Below are 21577 nucleotides of genomic sequence, written 5' to 3' on the forward strand. Positions count from 1 at the left end.
ATGATGCATATTATTGATATTATATTTATATGTATGGTTCATATGTTATGTTCTTTTTCCTTTCTTATTTTAAGAGCTCTACAGACACAAAGACAAAATTATTTGTTTTCCATGTGGTCTGAGTCTAGATACATTAGTGACCTTGATTTTGTGATGTGTAGGTTTTATTTAGGAGGTTAGTCTCCAATGTATTGTATGTCATATTTACCTTGGTGGCTTGATTTGTTTTTCATTCTAAATTCAATTTTCACTTGCCTTTTTTTTTTTTTTAAGAGGGTAGGGGCTAGAGTTGAACAGTGGGAAAAGAGTATATTTTGAAAAAAAATTAAGAAGAAACAAAATTCAGTATTTTGCTCAATAGAAAGGGGATTCATTTAGTATGCCATATTTATATGTTAGGAGAGATTTAATGGGAGACTTCAGAACAACTTGAATTAGTTTCAAGTGTGCCATTTTGCATTCAAATGTAGAAAGACACGGAAACCAATCCTTTATTTTCTATTAGAAAACAGCCACTGTCCCCTATCTCTCATTATGGTGCAGACTACAAGACCTAACAACAAAAATCCATATTATTGATCCAGCCAAGTCTCCACAATTATTCTTTAGAAGGAAACGCCGACGATAAATTACATCTGCACTGGCTTTTCATCTGCTGTTCGATATAAGTGATCTCTCAGGGCAGGCTGGAGACCTTAAATCGTCAACACCCTTGTCAAGGAAGCTAAGGAGGCCTGGGCTTCCCACAAACTGCTTCAGAAGAACTTTTAACCTATAATTTCTAACAATAATATAGGATTCTTGGCAATCAGAAGAACATTTGGGAATGCTGATTAAAATTTATTATTTTTTTCCCCTGAAACAAAATACATTCTGAGAGGTGTAAAAAGGAGACCACAAAAATACCAAATATTTGATATCACAGTAATATAGTGACATAAAGAAACCACCCAGAGGCACATTTCACTGGGGAGTTTGGCCCACTCAGGAAGACAGCGAGAACGAGTCGTAAACAGCCCACGACATGAGAATAGTCACGGGCTGTACTTTATGAAGCCCAAGCCGAGGGTCCGCAGCGCTATGCCCAATATGTCTGTATTCTCGATGGTGTTTTCACTGCTAGTGAGTTTAAATTCCAGAGTTCTCCCAATGTTTGGACTTAAAATTGATGTAAATGTGGGCTTTTTTAAATAACGTAATCTCCTGAAAAAAGTTATATAGCTCAGTTTGTATTAGTCTCTATATCTGACACAATATTCTCCCCTAAGGCAAGACAGCAACTTATTTAATTTTTTTAAATGGTACATAAAGCCAAGGTTCAATATTGTTCAAAAATATTATAAAACTCAATTTGTATCTGTAACAAAAGGCTAGTTCCCCTTGATACCTTAACATCCCAAATGGTCCATAATAAAGATGAAAACAATGTAAAAAGACTTGTTGAAACACATACAAAGACCAACACACCTAATGAATGAGCTCCGCACCTATTTAGTTTACACACACACATTGTAAAATGTAACTCTAAACCTGCCCTGAGTGTTACTGGAAAGCGAATCCTATCCTATCTTTTCATATGTAATTAGGACCATGTCAACAGGAGGCTGGCGAGGAGGAGTCATTTCCACAGTACGCCTGGCCGCGCCCGCGCCCCCTGGCCCGGGAGGGTGGCACACCTGTGTGGGTCCTGTAGTGGTCTTTCATCGCGGAGGCCGTGAGGAAGGAGTAATGGCAGGTGGGCCAGGAACACTTGAATGGCTTTTCTCCCGTGTGGAGTTTCATGTGGTTGTTCAGGGCCCACTTCTCTGTGAAACTTCTATCGCATAAGTGGCATGTAAATTTCCTGCATGAAGGGGAGAAAACAGGGTTAGCGCGCACGCTGACATGGAAGGCCCGCGACGAGCCTTGTAACCCAGAGTGTGGCGCGCGGCCTCCGTGAGGAGAGCTGCAGGCCTGGTCTGTCATGTCTGTATAACCAGGCATTGATTTTTCTGTCGAGGCCTGGCACTTCAGCCATTTATTCTCTGCTTTGCGGTTGGGCCCAACGGGTTTGAAAAATTCTGTTACAGTCCAGTCACCCCTGAGGCAAAAGTGAGAATAGATTTCACCTGTACAGGCCCACACCACTTATCCAGGGCACGGGCTGTCAGAGCAAAGGCTAAGCGAAATGCTATCCATACTGCAGCGCTCGACGCGCCCCGCTGTCTGCCAGGCGGCTGGCTGCAGAAGCCTGCAGGAGACGGCCCAGGCCCGCACCGCCACGGGAGCCCCCAGGCATCCCAGTGGACGGGACCCCGGGCTGCTGAAAAGGCCCATAAGTGATTCCTTGGGTAAAAACAAAAGCATTCCAGTGCATTTTTATGAAACAAGATTAAGATGGAAAAACACTGCAATTGTTGTTGGTCCAAAAATCACCCTGATAATAATATCTCAGCATAAGGAAATGTTCCAGATTTTGGGTTCTGTTTCTATACTCTTAATAATAAGAGAACATGACTGGAAACAAGCCTTTCACACTTCCTCTGGCTGGGCTCTGGGTCGCTTTCTACCTGTATTCATGATGTAATCACTAACACTGCCTTTTTTATTTCTAATACAATTGAGTTGAAAGCAATCCATGTGACTAATAACAGAGTGTCTAGTAATTAATTCAGTATAATGAGCAGTCAAATAACAGCAAATTAAAATCCAATAATCAAAATTAAAACATTTTAATATGCTTATAAGCCCTATGCCACAACAGAGAGACCAGGCCAGCTCAGATGACCACTGTCATTCTGGTTATAAGTTAGCCAGTTGATGCAATTAAGACTGTAAGGTTATATATCTGTGTTTCAAGTTATGCTATAAATGCAGAAATGAGAAAGTATATGCTTTCACAGAAAGCAAAAAGCTTAGGTCATGATTTCAGAAATTTCCTTAGCTGAATTATAGCCAATAAAGAACCCAAGCTTCAAATAATCAACTTCTTCATTTTGGGGTAAATGTGAATTATTTCAACAAATTAATCATTCAGGGTTTTATAAATTCCTATGAATTAATTTGGAAACTACATATAAAATTATATTTTCAATGCAATACATGTGACAACTAAATATTTAAGAAATGGCATAACATATCATAAGTGCTTCATTAATAGCACCACTGCCAATTTATTTATCCCTTTAATGTATGTGAAGAGACACTGTTTATACCCATTAACATGGACTGACTTTGAAATTTACTGTATCATTTGATCATTGCTTACTGGTACTAGAGAATGACAAATATAACTGAATACTTCCAAATGCACTGTAAAAAAATATCATGTCCGTATATCTCTTTGACGGTTCTTCATGCATTTAACATTTCAAAACCATGACAGGGATCTTATTTCCAAGATAAATTCCCCTATCTACTTATTTCTTCATGTATTTATTGTGGATCTAACCTTCTCCTACAAGAAATAAATAAGGAGGTTAAGTAGATGCTATCTTTTAACAAATAGTTTCTCCAGACTGTATTACAACTTCATAAATGACAAAATAAATATCACATTTTTAAATCTACCTTGATGTACATTTAACAAAATTACATCTATGAAACCTCAATATATGTACTCTATTATTCATATGTAATAAAAATGTTAAACTAAAGCTCAGTGCCTGTCATAAAACCACAAACGCCAGATAACAAAGAACTAAAACCACCACTGGACGTTGAGAAAACGCCCCCGTTTTACAATCTCTTTATGGAAATAAATAAGCTCAACCACTGGCACTTTGAGAAGATCTGGAATACTACCAGTGTACACGATTCTTACAAAGACTAAGGGCTTCTCATCACTGGGATGTCTCCTGCAACTGCACAGATTCTGATCCCAAATGTTCTAAAACGTGCCTTCAGCTGACCAGTGAGTGAGGATCTTCCATCTACAGGGCCCCTGGCTCTCCCTGGGGCCTGCAGCGGGTCCTCCTGAGGTGTCTGCAAGTGACATCCTCGGCTAAAAAATGCAGCAGACCCCAAACCCAAGGTGCTTGTGTGCTCTGGACGGACTTCAGGAACATCTGACCTTGGGCTTTTTCAAGAACAGGGTTCTCAGAGTCCAGAGAAATTAGAGGAAGATGAGTCAGATTTGGTTCTCAAGAAAATCACAGCCGCCGGGCGTGGTGGCACACGCTTGTAATCCCAGCATTCGGAGACTGAGACAGGAGGATCGTGGTTCGCAGACAGCCCCAGCTACTTAGTGAGGCCCTCTACAAATTAGTGAAACCCTGTTTCAAAATAAAGAATACAAAATAGGGCATGGGGTGTAGCTCAGAGGTCTAAAGCTCCTGGGTTCCATCCCCAGACCCACACACACACAAAAATCACAGGCTAGAAAAAATATAAAATGCCATAATAAATTTAAACAAAGAGCAATAGCGTGCAGGGCAGGTTACAGGCGTCCCAACGGTAACATTTAATTTAGGCTTGCTTTATTTATTTATTTATATATTTATTTATTTATTTATTTATTTATTTATTTATTTATGTGGTACTGGGGTTCCTGGAAGCCCTTCTACCTCCAGGCTACACTCCCAAACCTATTTTATACTTTTTAATTTGGAAACAGGGTCTCGTACTAGCACGGCTGGCTTCGAACCTGCGCAATCCTCCTGTCTCTGCCTCCCAAGCGCGGGGATTACAAGTGTGCGCCACCACGTCTGGCTAATTTAGGCTTTAAAAGGGGAGGGGACAACAGGAAACCCTGAGGTAGCAGGAGAGTCCAGAGTGACAGGAAATGTAGGGGGAGCCCCTGGCTGGAAAGCAGAGATGCTGCCGAAGCCCGGCCCCATTATTCCAAACTGCCTGCCGTCCTCTCAGTGGAGGTGGCAAGCCCTGGCAACAGGGGTGGGTGGGATTAAAGGTCATAAATGCTTTGCTATCTCAAGATGAATCTCCTAACAGCATTTATGATATACTACGAAGAGTCCCATTTCACAAGAGTTTGCTAGTAGAGGGAGTTTTACAGTAGGTAAGGTGAAGGATGTATAAAGGTCAGTACCAAATGAGGGTCACATCAAGATTCCCCAAGCACAGGAAAGGATGCTAAGAGCGTTGGGGCACCCAGCCCTTAAGGAGAGAAAAGGGGCCTGTGCTCAGTGGGCTCCAGGAAGTGCTTTAGACCAAGTGGATGAACTGACCTACAACAAAGAGTGTCCTTCTTTCCCCAGCGTGGCAGACGTAAGAGGATTCAGCCGGGAGGCCACAGTGAAGGGGCATTCAGGTGGCCTCGTTCTCACGCCATTTGGTCTTCTCTCCATGCACCTTTTTCAAGCATGCAGAGAAGAGCCGGGCTGTGTCTACTGCAGAGGCTTATGTGTACAAATAACAGCCAGTTTGCCATATTTGTTCTATATTGCTTTGGGATTTTAAAAACTTAAAATGTATAATCTGTAAGCATTTCTAAATTAATTCAAAAGAAAACCAATATGATCACACTGCAGAGGTGTGAGGAACGTGCTTAGCAGAGGCCATCACTGGAGCCACCGTGAGGCCTGCTAACTCCTTTGTACGCTTAGTAAAGAGAGGGCGGTGCTGTGCGGGGCTTTCAAGCTGGGAAAAGTACCAGGCAGTTTGTCAGAGCCCCTATCTCAGCCTTCGCTCATCATATCTGCTAGATATAAGAGATTAAGAGTTCCAAAAAGAAAGAAAACTACAACAAAAGAAATGGAAATGATGCCACATTTCGTCCCAGCGACTCAGGCCATCTGAAGACGTAGGGATGATTTGGAAATTCGGAAGGAAATGCTCCAAAGTTAGAATGTGATACAGAACACCATGCACAATTCCTATCAGGAGGGTTTCCTCAGAGAGTTCCTGGGATTCAGATATCTATGGTGCCAACACTTTTTGAGATACAGGTTTGTTCATGTGGGAAACTGACCTGGTAGCCAATTCATAAGGATTCCTATGTTAAGTAGGGTTGCTAAACAAACGGTAAACATTTTTCCTGTGGCTGTGCTGTATGTATCCAGGGAGGAAGAGGCAGGATTGGGAGGAAATTAACTGAGTGATACGGAGGTAAAGAAACGTTGAATAGCACTGTGCCCTACATTACGAATGCACAAATAAAACCAAAAAAAGTGAAAGATGCTGAGCTCTCAAAGAGGGGCTTCCTTTACTCACTGCCTTCTGTTCTGTTCCTGTGCACTGCTGCCAAGCCCGGAGTGACTCTGGGCCTCTGCTGACCCCGGGCCACAGCGGCACAGCACAGGATGCCTGCATGTTCCAAGTGACCTTCTTCCCTGACAGCCTCACTTCATAGGACTTGCAATCACAGGGCCTAGATTAGAATTCGCACCTCTAGTCTAAAATCTTGAAGACAAGATGCTCACTAGTCCCACGATGACAGAAGCTGGAAATTCTCTCCTGGATGTTACTAGACATCATGCACTAAGTTAAAACACCTGGGTGTGGCGGTGCACGCCCAAGCCCTCAGAGACTGGGCTCCTAAGCAGGACGGTCTCAGATTTGAGGCGAGCATGGTAGTTTGGTGAGAGGCTGTTTCACAAAAAGAGATCCTGTTTTTTTTTTTTTTTTTGTGGTACTGGGGTTCCTGGAAGCCCTTCTACCTTAGGGCTACACTCCCAGACCTATTTTATACTTTTATATTTGGAAACAGGGTCTCTAGGCCAGCACGGCTGGCTTTGAACCTGCGCGATCCTCCTGTCTCCACCTCCCAAGCGCGGGGATTACAAGCGTGCGCCACCACGCCCGGCAAGAGATCCTGTTTTAAAAAATAAACGTGCTGGATGTGGTGGCACACACTTATAATCCCAGTACTTGAGAGGCTGAGAGGGGAGGATTGCGGTTCACTGCCAGCCTCAGCTACTTAGTGAGACCCTGTTTCAAAATAAAGAATAAGCCAGGCATGGTGGGGCACGCTTGTAATCCCCGCACTTGGGAGGCAGAGACAGGAGGATCACTCGGGCTCGAAGCCAGCCGCGCTGGCTTAAGAGACCCTGTTTCCAAATAAAAATATAAAAAATAGGTCTGGGAGTATAGCCTGGAGGTAGAAGGGCTTCCAGAAACCCTGGTACCACCAAAATAAATAAAAATAAATAAAAAATAATAATAAATATGGCTGGTGGTGTAGCTCAGAGACAGAATGCCCCTGGGTTCCATTCCTAGTACTGCTACATAAATAAACAAACAAAAATGCTGGTAGTAGCGCTCACTGATCGAGCACCCCTGAGTTCAATCTCCAGCACCTCCATCCCTTCCCATACAACATGAAAAGAACAGGAAGCTAAAGTATGATATTAACAGCACTGCATTTATGGGTAGTTTGGCCTCAGAGAAACTGAGAATTTCCCTGCTTTTAAGTGTCTAGATAGCAAACAAGTTATGTCAAAATATCTAATTTGTATTTTGAGTTGTATTTATAATTATATTATTCTATTAAATAAGAGTAACTATTGTAAAAGGAAATTTAATACTCATCTCTCTAAAATTACATATTGAAATGCTATTTAAAAATTTTAACGGTCAATAGGTATTTATCCTATATACTGGAATGCTGCTTTAGCCAAGCTTTTTAAAGGTGAGCAAGCTGCAGGCAGGCCTTTCAAAACAGTGAGTCCACTCGCGTTTGGATAGCATTGAGACCTGCTTGCCTCTTCAGAGTCATATAAAAATAAATGTCCACTACGGTTTCATCAACATTAAGGTAAGGAGTGGGTAAATAATGTGTTTAATCATGAAATAGAGTATCACTTGCCATAAAGTGAATAAATTAGGCTTATAATTATTGACATTGGTTAACCAAAGCTTAAAAATTAAACTGCATTAAAAACAAAATTATATCTTTTACATAAAAATTTTTTAAAATAGCCAATACTGAAGACATAAACACACAAAGTCTGCATGTTAAGCTGCAGGACACCCTCATCTAAGGATGCCGCTCCTATGTCAGCTGAGAGCCGGAGGGAAGAAGAGGTCGCACGACAACTACAGGGTGATTTCCCTTTTTTTTTTTTTAATAAAGAAAGAATTCTGAAGTAAATATGACTACAGGTAATATCTTCCAGGACAGTTCCTTAATACTGAAATTTTCCATAATGTACAATGAATATTTTAATTAAACGATATTTATTATCCCCTCAACCTGACACTTTGGAGTACTGGTGCCAACTTAATACATCGCAAACACTCATAGCTCTGAGAAGCACAGCAGGAAGCAGAGGTACTGCAAATGAAACCTCAATAAAGGAGTAAACTAAACTTTGTCAAAATATTAAAAAGCTATGCAGTCACTATCTTTTGAAACTGCGATCCAAAGGTGTTGACTGATTCCAAATTATTATTACAAAACTAAACTGATGCTAAAAACTGTAATTGACAGGTATTGCTGCTCTTGGTGAATAAACAATACACAACTGTGAAAACAGTGAGAGTTTCTGGTTCCTAGCACCGCAGCCTAACGTGCTGAGGAGCGTTCCAACCACTGCTAAGTTACTCCACCGCCAAGGCACGGGCACTTTCTCTGGAATAAAGCTTCCTTTTTAACGACTGTAACTTAATAGTTATATAGCGGTGCACTAAGAGATGGAAGGAAAGTGATGCGGTCTTTGCCCAGTAGGCTTACCAGGTGGGTTTCCAGAGCTGCACACGGCACTGAGACATAATGGCTCTGTTTAAAGCAGCACAGGAAGAGGCATCCGACGGCTGCGAGGAAGAGCAGGACCGCGCTCACTTCATTCACCCACACGTCTCACCCTCAAAACGCTCCCCCAAGGGTAACAGAGAAAACCAAGAAAGTTTGAGAAATCCTGCCACATGACAAATGGTAAGCATGATAATTGTGAGACGCTCATGTTCCGGACCCTGGAACCGGCTGAGTAAACATATACAACACTGCTTTTAGATAAAAAAAAAACTGTGATTATACAGTGATATAGGCACTAAAATGACATTAAATCTCTCAATATTATTCCACAGGAACTGTGTCATTGTATTTCTAAGAAGTTTTAAAATACTATATCATGCTTAAATATACTGTGAAACTTTAAATTATAGAGAAAACTAAAATGTCTCACTGTTTTCCAGAAATTGAAATAACCAAAGAGGTGGCTTGACAGCTAAGTAAGAACTGTGTGTAGAGACTTGGGGTCACCACGGGCCGTCACCTGGAGGAGGTGTGTGTCCACAGAGGCCTCTGTGTACGGAACTGTAGACTGAAACCAAAAGTGTCCCTCATAATACTCATATCTAGAGTAAGAAAATTAGGCTAGACGTGAGAGTTGCCTCTTTCAGATTATATCAAAACACGAGCATAGCTTATATCCAGAAGCCACAGAAACCTAAGATTAGAAAGGTCTTCTTTGCTAACGGCAACCCTGGAGGCTCCAGGCAGCTTCCAGATGAGAGGTGGGAAGCCTCCCCAGAGGCCTCTGCACGGCCCACAAGGGGACCCGCTGCTTAAACAGGAGCTTTGGGAGCATTCTTGCCCTGAACAGGTGACAATTAGCCTAATTAACAGACTAGATCCTTTTTAATGATTTGGAAAGAAAATTTAACCTCACTCCTGCCAAAGCCTATCATTTTTAAACCTCTCTGTAACACTCAGGTTCTAAAAGCCACGGAATATATTTTCCTAGCTCTTTCAATTCAAGGATTGGAATGCTTTTTGTCAAAATAATTTCTGGGAGTGGCATTAAACAGAATATTAACCCCAGGCTGCCTCGGGCTACTAAGACAAGAGAATGACTCACTCTACAGAATATATTTAAGGATTATAATTTATCTTTCAAAAAATCCCATTCCTATGCAATTTTTCCTTGTCACAGAGACCATAAACTCTGGTCTAGGCCAAACCGTTCTCTATGGGGAGAATCTGCCCCTTTTAGCGCACAGCTCTATCCTGGGCTCGCAGCGCAGCAGCACCTCAAACCGGGGTTGAGAGGCCACTGTGCCGAAGGCCAGATGGCAAACGCCTGCAGCTCGGGGCCGCCAGGTCTTAGACACAACCACACCCTTCTGCCATGGAACCCAGAACAGCGGACGCAATAGGGGAATGGCCTGGGCTGTGTGTCAATCGAACTCCGTTTGCAAAAGCAGGCAGTGAATGTGATCCCCCTGGCTGTACTCCTCCAGACGCCCTGATGAAACAGTCAGGAGCCCGAATCCAGTCCTGCTGGCCAACTGGGATCCAGTACCGCCCTTTCTCTGGGTTTCAGAACTTGGTTTAGTCCTGAAACAGTCAAGTTTCTTACAGGACTTTAAAATATCAGCAGGCAGAGAACAGGAGGAAGGGATTATACCACAGAGGAGGTCCACTCCAGTCACACGCTGCTCTGTGCAGTTTTATTTTTTTGAATAGTGATTACCAGGCAGGTGTGGTAGTGCACGCTTGTAATCCCAGCATTCAGGAGGCTGAGACCAGAGGATCGCGATTCGCGGACAGCCTCAGCTACTTAAGCGATGCCCTTTGCAACTCAGTGAAACCCTCTTTCAAAATAAAGAATAAAAAATAGGGCTGGGGTGTAGCTTGAAAAAAAAAATGTCTCTCAGTTTAAGCCCCAGTATGGCCAGGTGTGGTGGCGCATGCTTGTAATCCCAGCATTCAAAGCCTGAGACTGGAGGATCGCATTTCGCGGACAGCCTCAGCTACTTAGTGAGGCTCTCTGCAACTCAGTGAAACTCAGGTTCAAAATAAAGAATTAAAAAGTAGGGCAGGGGGTGTAGCTCAGAGTTAGAATGCCCCTGGGTTCCATCCTCAGAGCCTCAAAAAATAATAAAAAATAAACCCCAGTACCACCAAAGTAAATAAAATTAATAGTGATTAGAGTGACTAGCATTGTTGTTTTAAATGTTTGCTGGTGCACTGTAATGATACATCGTAAAGAGGTTCACAGTGATAGGGATCCTATCCTTTTCAAAAGGGCCCCTTCCAACTCCACCACAGGCGGCAATGCTGGGAGTGGAAATAATTTTAACTAGCGGTAGATATCAAGTACTGGAGAACAAAACATGCATTAAACTGCCACAGTCTCTAGTCAGGACTAAATGAAGTTTTATGGCTACAGGTTAGGTATGAAAACACTGGATTTATGTAAGGAAGGTTAAAACAGTAGTTACAAATACAGGACTAATATTAATCCCTAAAGAACCTGTCGGAGAATTTCCTTCAAATCATTGTTCTTAATGATAAATGTAAAATGACAAAATACATTCCAATCACTATTTATAGCGTCATCCCAAATGTCTGGAGTAACTTTCAACCTTTGGATGTTTACAGCAAAGTCCTAATACACTTCAAATTACTATACTTCTGCTACTTCCATAACAATCAATCAATAAAACTCATATATTAGACTTACTGTGTCTCCAGCAATGATCCATGTTATGTAAAAACCCATAAATAAATGAAACACATCAATTCCTCCCCAAAAGGAGCCTATGACTCAAGGATTAACACTACTGTCTGTGAAAAGATAAGAACACATGGTCAACAGACTACAAGGAACCGTGTAAAAAGAAAAAACCACACACACACACACACACACACACACACACACACACACACAGCCCAACGCAAGCTTGGGGTTAGAGGTGGGAAAAGGGCAAGAAGGGTCAAGTGTGAGTGGAGCCAGCCACTTAATGGGGTGGGGAGCATGCCACACAGGAAAGAGAAAGCATGTTACATGATCTAAAAATCAGATTCAGTGGTCTGGAGGGGAGCAGATAAAGGAGTTTGGCATCTGATATGACAGAAATAAGAGTCAACCTCTTTTTTCCTCTCTCTCTTTGGTCTATGTTCTGTTCAGTTATTTGGTTATAATTTTTGTAAAGTCTAACTCCAATAACAATCTGTTGGACACATTAGAAGGAGTAGTAGCCTTCTGAAAAAAATTAATAAACCATGGGCGATAGAGCTGACCATTAGTACTGTCTGCATTATCTTCATAACAAATGATATTTAAATTGTTACTCTGATCACCCTGTTAGAACCATTAAATGACACCAGTATATTTAACTCTCTAGTCTTTGTGCATTACGTAAGGAATAATCACCATCACTATCAAAACTGTGACTTCATACAGGATTCAAACATACAGTAAATTAAATTTTAAAGACTTAAAAATATCCATCAAATTTTAACATGCACACTAAAAATAAACATACCACAGACCCATGAATCTTAGAGACCACCAAATGTTACATGTTTGTAATTTTCTTGTGGTCTTAAGTGTCTAACATGGATACAGAGTCTGAAAATCTGAATATATGGACCAGCTATAGAATAGCCTGTCTTCTTTGGTGGTGACTCTGATTTGCTAGAAGTAGGAAAAGCAGCATTTCCACACTGAGGCATTCCATTGTCTCGGATTCCGTCATCATCTCGGCCTTCTCGCATGTCAGGATGATCTAAGGAACCATTTGAGCTCAAGGTAAGATGAGCTACCAGGGTTGAGATGTATGGCCCAATAATCGCAGAGTTCAGTACAAAATTGACCCTTTCTGAGACCTTAGTCTGATGCACAACAGTTACAGTCCACTTCTAGAGTAAATATCTTAGGGCATCTGTTCACTAGAACATCACCAAGACTTGAATTTGGTTTGGTAGACTAATTCAATATAGACACTGAAGAAGCAGATAGAATCACGGCTTGCTTTAATCATAATATTCTGACATACAGATACACGGGAAGATCAGATGGTAGGGTCCTTTTTCTAAATCATAAATTCAAGGGAATGTGAAAATTCAAGGGATTAGCATAAAAGCAAACTTTTAGAATTCTAATGTTACTGTTATCCAAATGAGGTTAGGTAGTTACTAAAATACTAGCAGCTCTTCACCTTTCCTGATAGGTGCTTGTAATTGTGCAATGGGCAAGACTTAACTGGCAAGGAACTACAAGTCAATGTAGAGAATATGCATGCACGTGCATGAACGAACACACAAACACACACACTCACAAATTAGAAGAATATATAGATGAGAGAAATCTTTCTAAGTGGAGGGCAAAGCAACTGCATATTAATTTAGTTTTCTTTCAATACAAAAGAGCATTGTTTATTTTCAAAATTGTATATATTCAGCTAAGGGTTCTTCTTTTCACAAAATAGATTTGAAGATTTCATCTATTTTAAATTATGGTGAAACTATAAATCCACACAGGTTTCTCAAAAAACACTTCATATATGTAATTTATACTAATTTTCAAATCTTCAACATGCCAAACAAAATAACATGTGAAATAACATTATTGTTTATTATACGTGAACTGGCATTTGAATTATTTTTTGTAGTGGGGATTGAACCCAGGATAGTTATACCCCTAAGCTATAGTACTAGCTTTATTTTATTTTTGGAACAGGGTCTCATTAAATTGCAGAGGGCCTCACTAAGTTGTTGAGGCTTGCCAAGAACCTGTGATCTCCTGTCTCAGCCTCCCTCGTACTGAGATTACTGGTGTACCACTGCACCTGGCTCTGGCACTTGAAATATTAAATTTATTTCTAATGTAATTAGTACACAAACAAAACCAACTGGTAAAACACAAGTGATAAAATATATGTAGAACTGACCTAAGTATGTTACTGAGGTAAAATAGAGTTAATGGACACCACCAAAGTAAGGCTGACAAATAAAAGCTGGTTTCAGTTATGGGCTCTAAAAAAAAAAATGTCATATAAGATTGCCACCTTGGATTTTAAGGTGAAGAGAAAACCAAACCACCTAACTCTACCTCGCTACAATCTTTTCACACTAAATGGAACTAAACCCCAAGAGAGCATTTCACCTTAAGCTCTGACAGCAGCAGGAAAGGTTACTGGGGCTCAGCTCACAGGGGCACCAGTGCATGCGGGAGCGGTGGTGGATGGGGGAGCACCACTGGATGTGGGAGAGCTGGGGGATGGGGGAGCACCACTGGATGTGGGAGAGCTGGGGGATGGGGGAGCACCACTGGATGTGGGACAGGCGAGTCCCAGGTGAGAGCAGTACTGGCGCAAGGCACACTGGGAAAGATGCCGGCCAGAGGGTCAGGTGCTCACAGAAGGAAGGGCAGGGCGCTTTTCCTCCTGCCTTGAAGCTGACAGTGAATCACAGACGCTGTTCACCACCATTAGCACCAGGGCAGGAAACCTCCGCAGCCCCTGTCACTCGCAGGTGCCACACTCAGCCCCTCCCACCTGCACTAGCATCCCCAGGGAGAGCTCAAGGTGCTGGCCACATAGTCACGCGGCAGAGAGTGAGGCAGCCCAGCAGTACAGAGACTTCTTTGCTTAAAAGGACCAATACTGTTTCCAAACATTATTTATACTTAACAAAGAAACTATTCCTTAGATTTAAACAATAAGATTATAATAAGAACTTCAAAAAATCTCGCAGAAATTTCAAAGAAAATTCTTAAAGTTATTTGCTTATTAAATCAATATCAAAATTGCTATTCAAATAAATACCCAATAAAATATATATCTTTAAATCATGGAATGGTTAGTGTTACTAAATACAGATATGAAAGTGCCAGATTCATCTTTTAACAATCTGACTTGAAAGCCATTATTCAGATAAAAACCTCAATTTGCCCTAAAGAACAAGATTTAGTTTACAGATTTTTAGTTAAATAGCACATTCATGAAGTTATTACCATTATTTCCATTTACAGTAAGCAAATAATGAAATGGAAAGTATATTTTTGAAAAAAAAAAAAAACCCAGCATGGCCACAACAGAAATATAAAGGTCACTAAAGTAACTATATCTACTGATCACTCCACATCAAACAGAGGCACCTTATCAAATCAAGGAAGACTTCTTCGAAAAAGTCTATTCAAATAGTATTCATATGATATGATAGGCTACTTATTCCTAGAGGCTACAATTAGATAAGAGATAATCTACTCATTTTCTCGAGATGTAAAAGAGCCAGGTAAATAGAGTTATTTCTGTCCAGAAGTGCCATCTATTCTTTCAGCTGAAGGCAAACCTTGGGAAATTTCCCATTTATCTCCTTGCCAATCAAGGAATAAATGACTGACACTCACAGGGCCTTATCTGGGCCTCTGTCTGCAGCACCTTCTGCTAAGTGATGTCATTGCTATAGAGATGAAAATAAGCAGATTATTACAGTGATGAGAAGCAAACTAAACGTTTGGATTTTGCATGGACAGATTTGCACGCTGTCTGTCAGATGAAGCTCAGCCTGCCTGGGGCCTGCACAACAAGGCTGCGGGCAGCTTTCCTCCAGCTGTGGTATCTGATTACAGAAACAGGCCATTCCCACCATTCCTGGAGACTGACAGCCTGTCTTAGTTTAAAGTGCAATTTCAGACTATCAGCTTTTCTGTCTTGCACACGAGGCTGATTAACATCAACTACTTGCTGGAGGTCCACTCAGGTCTCCCACTCCCAGAATTCCACGCCACAGAAGTGGTGGACGTGGTGGGCAGGGGCAGGTGACTGCTCTGAGGGTGCATACCGAAGGGGGAATCATTTTGGTGTACTAACATGTATGCTTACGTTTTTAGTAATACCATCAAAATAATTCAGAAAGGTAATGGTGTCAGTAAAACTAACAGTTTTATTTATAACATTAAAGGGGAAGCATGGCAAAGCGTCGTGGCGCAAGCTTGTAATCCCAGCATTCCGGAAGCTGAGAATGGAGGATCGCAGTTCACGGACAGCCTCAGCCACTTAGAGAGGCCCTCCACAACTTAGTGAGACCCTGTCTCAAAATAAAGAATAAAAAATAGGGCTGGGGATGTATCTCGAAAGTAGAATGTCCCTGGGTTCCATCCCCAGTATTGCAAAAAAAAAAAAAAAAAAAAAAAGGGAAGCATGATCATTGAATGCTTTATTCATATATTACAGTTTTTACGTCTACCATGTTTTGGTTTGTTTACTTGTGTTTTTTGTTTTGTTTTGTTTTTTGGTGGTGGTATTGAGTGTTGAACCAGAGACCTGTGCATGCTAGGCAAGTACTCTACCACAAAGCCACATCCCTAATCCTGCCAGATGTTTAATAAACATTTCTGTCATATTTCACCAAAGAAATGAAATGCTGAAGACTTAGCACAGTCATTTAAAATCAATCACAGAGCTCAAAGAATGCTTTAATTAATTTTAAAAACTTAATTAATTTAACTACTATTAATCCCAGTACTTGGGAGGTTATGATAGGAAGATAGCAGGTTCAAGGCCAGCCTCAGCAACTTAGTGTGGCCCTAGTCAACATGGCGAAGCCCTATTTCAAACTAAAAAACAAAATAGGCCTGGGGGGTGTAGCTTAGAGCTAGAATGACCTTGGGTTCAATCACCAGCACACTCAAAAATAGGCAGTCTGCCACTAATATTTTTCTTTCCTATCTCTACTAGGATATCCAAAACAAATTTAAGAACCAATAAACATATTGATGTTCATTGATGTTGATGAAACTGTTGATGAAACTGAAAAAGTTTCTTAAAATTTACTTTAAAAGAACCATTTGATCCAGCAGTACAACTTCTGAGCATCTCTACCCAAAAGAAAGGAAACCAAACTACCAAACTAACGCATATATATCTATGTTCATAGCTGCACAATTCACCATTGCCAAGCTATGGAACCAGCCAAGATGGCCATCAACAGATGAATGGATTACAACACTGTGGGATGTGTACACAATGGAAATTTACTCAGCCATAAAAAGAACACAATTGCATTATTTACAGGGAAATGGGTAGAACTGGAGGGCGTTATGCTAAGTGAGATTAGTCAGTCCCAAAAAATAAGAATTCAGATGCTTTCCCTAGTATGTGAAAGGTAAGGAGAAATGGGTAACAGGAGGAACTCCAGATGAAGAAGGAGATCCTATAGTGGAACAATAAGACAACCTAACTGAGGGGATGGGAGAAGGAAACTCTCTAAAGCACATGCTGTGTTATTCATATGGTAGTCAACCACTAAGCCAAGCATGGGAGGGAGAGATGGGGAGGGAGTGAGGTGGGGACTGGGTATTGGCTAACTGGGTGATGTGTGCATGTATGTCTACACGAGATTTCTACCCCATTATAATGTGTGAATACAATGCACCAATAAAAAAAATTTTAAAAAGAACCAGAAATGTTAATAAAAATATTCATGGGTAAATTATATCTGTATAAACATTATGTGCTTGCTGAATGTTTCCTGGATGATTCCATTTTTTATTTGTGTATACCATAATAATAATATTAATAATCATCATCATATAATAATAATTACTAAGGTACTACAGTTTACTAAAAGCTAAATTACAAATTATCGTAGGTGAAACTTTAGTTATTTAAAGATTGCATACTTCTCAACAAATACAAACGTGTTCTTTATCTAAATGAAAGCATTCAAGGGTATGGTTGAACCAGATAAATAAAATTTCTTTTATTAAGGGGAAAAAGAGGCAGTAGTCAAAGAGAGGCATTCTTCAACGTCTTCGCTCCACGGCGAGGAGGCCACTTGTTTCTTGTTTTCTTTGGTGACACAGTTCGTGGGAGCTGTTGAAAGTAAACATTTTCAAGCATCTCACTGCTAGGTTATTAAGTAAACAAGTATCTTAAACAGCTACGTCAGACAAACTCCCATCCTCGTTTCTGGAAATATAAAGATAAATATATAAAGATAAATAGGACACAGGGCCCATCCTCATGGTACATGAAATCTGATAAGAAAGAGAGACAAGCAAACACATAAATTATATTTCCAAGGAGCAATTTATCTTTTTACAGACAAACGTAGTTTGCAGATTGCACTGGCAATCTGCTCCAAGCCTGGACGGCGCCAATTCTCAGGACAATGTTGTCACACCCAAACTACATTTTCCTAAGGAACGGGTTTTTCCTCCTTAATCATTTTCCTACTTTCTTACAAACCTCGCCTCAAGTTAAATGATGATTTTATGAAGCTCAGTCCAGAACGTCACACACATGTAAAACATGTCCATACGTCTCTTGCTTCTCTTCCAGAATTTCCCTACTAGTCTTTAGTGTTACACATTAAATACTAACATTTAGCTGAAAATACCTTACTCACTGTTACCATGTATATTGTCTCTTTCATTTGTGAAAAAGACACCGACACTAATGAACTGTCATGAAAATATTTCGAGAATCAAAAGGGTGAGGTAACGCATGACGGTAAACAAGCAGAAGTCATACACACAATATTGTTTCTAGTAATTCCAGCTATAACTTTCAAACATCCATAGGCGGGCAAACCAGACGAAGGATGCTGCTTCAGGTCAGCGCTGATGGATCCCTCAGAAACATCGCCATTATTGCTTTTATTTTATTATGTAGCGCACTTCATAACCGAGCACGGCAGAGGACAGTAAACACTGCGCACGCAGCTTGAGTACTTATTAAATAGGGCAGAAGTTACGGTAACAAATAACTTGTTCTACGCAGGCCCATTCATAACATATCTTGTTGTTCACATAAGAAATTTTTTTCAGAAAGGTAAAAGCTAATGGCAAAACATGAGTACAGTAGAACAATTTGAAAGGTTTTACTGATCTGGTTTCCCATTTCTGATTTCCTATGGAGGTACAATTTAATTACCATATCTTTACTTCAAGCCTATGGACTTTGAAAGGACTTATTTAAAAAGTCAGATTAATAAAGAAAAGCAGGTGAATGAACAAGAGGCCAAACAAACAACGTGGCCCACTGCAATCTGCAGCCTTCTGAGGGACTGGTCGCCACAGTCCTCATGAGGTTCAAAGTGAAGAGCGAGCGCTCCACCTTCATCAAGCCGCCCTTTACACTAGGTTCCAACAGGAAGCTTCAACACCAACCTCAATGTAATGTACGGGGAGGGGAGGGACCTGCGTGGAGCCAGGGAACACCACGGAGCCCCGTGAGCCAGCATGTTTCTATTGCTCTGAACCTCATTATGATGTGTAATTAAAATGCATCCGTTAAAAAAAGAAAGAAATCAAAAGAATCAGCTTTACATGAGTGCTGTCGATTATCTGAGGGGTTTTTATCAATTTTAATAAATTAAAGAATTGTAGGGAATGCCAAATCAAACAATATTAAAATTCAGCTAGTGACTTTCTCAGGATAGATGTTTAGGCTACCCAGTTGCTATATAAAGTAGATGCTTCCTAGATATAAAATCAGCAGAATCTGGAGGTGACCACTGCAATAACAAAATAGGAAACAATAAATCAAAGAAGGGTAAAAAGGAAAAAATACAAAACCAATGATATTTATGGTACCCATGAAAAATTTATATTGAAAATTAACAGTAGAAAAGAATTCTCTACAGTTAAAGAAAACATATACACAACTGGGTTTTCAAAGTTCATGATACCTATTACCTAAGAGGAAGGGAGAAGGGCTCAGGTAAAGAAGAAGGATGGAAGGACCACCAGCTCATACCATAGTGAAGAAATACATGATCCCATATCTAGACAGAATAAATAACATTTTCCATGAACATAAAGTAGGAAAAATATAAGCAAGTAACAAATGCATATGGAGAGAAGACTCAAACACTCTGTTTCATTAATTTTCAAAAGAACATAAGCCTACTTTATAAACTCAATTAGTAGATAATCACAAAGTTGTCATTTGTATAAGACAAACAAATTCACCTTCTTGGAAGCACTTAGGCGAGAATTTTCTGAGTATTCAATTTTTTATTTTGTTTTTAAATAACTACTGATAATAGTATGAATACTTTTCTAGAATATATTACCCAATTGCTATCCCAGGAACTAAAATAATTGAAATAAGACTTCTGGCAGATTTCCCCAGAATCTAGCCCAGTGCCTGGCAAACTAACAGGTGCTCAATACACTGAGGCAATTCAAATAAATATATTTTTTCTTTACTCTGGTACATCAGAAATTTAATATCTATAAAATACTTACAAACATGACTGAGGAGTATAAAATACCTCAAGAACTACTATAGTCCAGATGTGTGGCTATTCCCCTAAAATTAGCAGAAGAAAACAAATTATTCAGAAATCATCAATCAATGGTATGGCGGCCATCTGAAGCATGCTGAGTATTAGCATCTGATATTCCGACGAATGGTGGTCGTTACTGGTGTACATGAAATGCTGTAATTGGTTTAAACCGGCCTGCTCATCTGTCTTTAATTCTCTTATTATAAGGCAGTGAGCAGAGAACTATTAGAGCTGCAGTGGAGGCTTAAGATCTTTACCCGTTCTTAAATCATTTAAAAATAATGAGAGCTTTAGCCTTTATCTAATTAACGAGTGCCTTCTTTGAATTAGAAAAACTGTATCATTTAGCCCACGGTTGTTTAGTAAATTGGCTCGGTGGCATGTAAGCTAATCCAGGGTAGCAGTTCCAGGGTCTCGTTCCTGGCTTCTTATTACGTGAATTATAATTCAATGATCACCTTAGATCATGGGCTATTCATAAATCAGAAGCCTGACATCAGATGAAAAATTGTATTAATATATGAAACTTATTATATAGTACAAACTGCTCTCTTGATAAATTACATTGTTCGAACTTGACAATGATCGCGTTTAAAACATTATTCCTGTTTGCTGTTTTACAGACTGAAACCTCTTCATGAAAAATTTACAATGCTCCTCTGTGTTTTGGAGTCAGAGGGCAATAGTAGCAAATGGCAGACAGAAACCATACTTTAGAATTGCTGGCAGCTACGGAGGACGGAGAGCACTTCCACGGATGGAGAGAAGCCTCCGCTGCCTTCCCAGGACCCGCATTTCTGCTTTATGAAGATACTAATTGTCCTTACCAGCAGAAGCACTGTAAATAATAAAATTTTAATTTCAGCTTACTAGATTGCTTTCTTCTCCGATGTAGGTGTTTCAAAGAAATTTATAGTCATAAATGTTTCACGGAAATTTACAGCATGAGAGGAAAACAGAAAGGGGCAAACCCATGAAGTTTAATTTGAATTGAGGCCGAGCTCCCTAGATGATGCGCTATGACAAATGCTTTTTGCCAAGGCTGACTGGGTAACTCAAGCTGTAGTTCCATATTATTTACATTAATTACATGAAGGCTGCTTTGTTAATGGTACATTCTGGTGTGGGTCGCAGCATGATATGCTAATGATCTAAGAAAAATCTGCATCTCCAATATTTATGATAATTCGTAATAGGAAATAGGGTTGCTTTTATTTCTTTCTCCTTACTAGAATAAAAAAGGAAGTCAGTACAAAACAATTTTCTTCAGAGAAGAAAGGGAAAAGTTCTAATCGCCGAGACATTTAAGTGAGATAAACAAAAGGGAAGACTCTTATTGTTGGGTGTTGTCGCAGCCTTAGACAAAGTGATGATGCCGATGCTCCCCTGAGCCTGTCAGGGCGAGGTGCGCGACAAGGAAGCCGAGGGGCGCAGCAAAATGGGAAGGAGAACTTCCATCAGCAAGCATCTCTGACTGTTATGTGTTTCTATGCTCCCCGCTCACAGTTACCCCAAGAAGAAATAAAACAGGCTTCAAACAAACGGAGCCCATTTACAGTAAGCTGCACTCATTATAAAGAAAGACTAGGTATTTGGTAAAATGTATCTGCTGTTTTAAAAACTTTTTAGTTAAAGTTTTTAGAAACTTTAAGGTAGGTTTGTATAATCCCA

The 21577-nt window shown here is 40.3% G+C and overlaps 1 protein-coding gene across 1 annotated transcript in view; it reads right to left on the reverse strand.

The window, feature by feature from the left end:
• ZNF407 (zinc finger protein 407) overlaps positions 1–21577 on the reverse strand; it is a gene marked incomplete at both ends in the record, with an annotated part of 378073 nt that overhangs the window by 157469 nt on the left and 199027 nt on the right. The window contains one exon of the mRNA XM_080714660.1: positions 1677–1843. Within this exon, the coding sequence (XP_080570786.1) occupies positions 1677–1843 (167 nt within the window). The remainder of the gene's footprint in view (positions 1–1676; positions 1844–21577) is intronic.

This window comes from Muscardinus avellanarius (genome assembly GCF_963383645.1).
Source record: "Muscardinus avellanarius genome assembly, chromosome: 17".
Taxonomy (NCBI): domain Eukaryota; kingdom Metazoa; phylum Chordata; class Mammalia; order Rodentia; family Gliridae; genus Muscardinus; species Muscardinus avellanarius.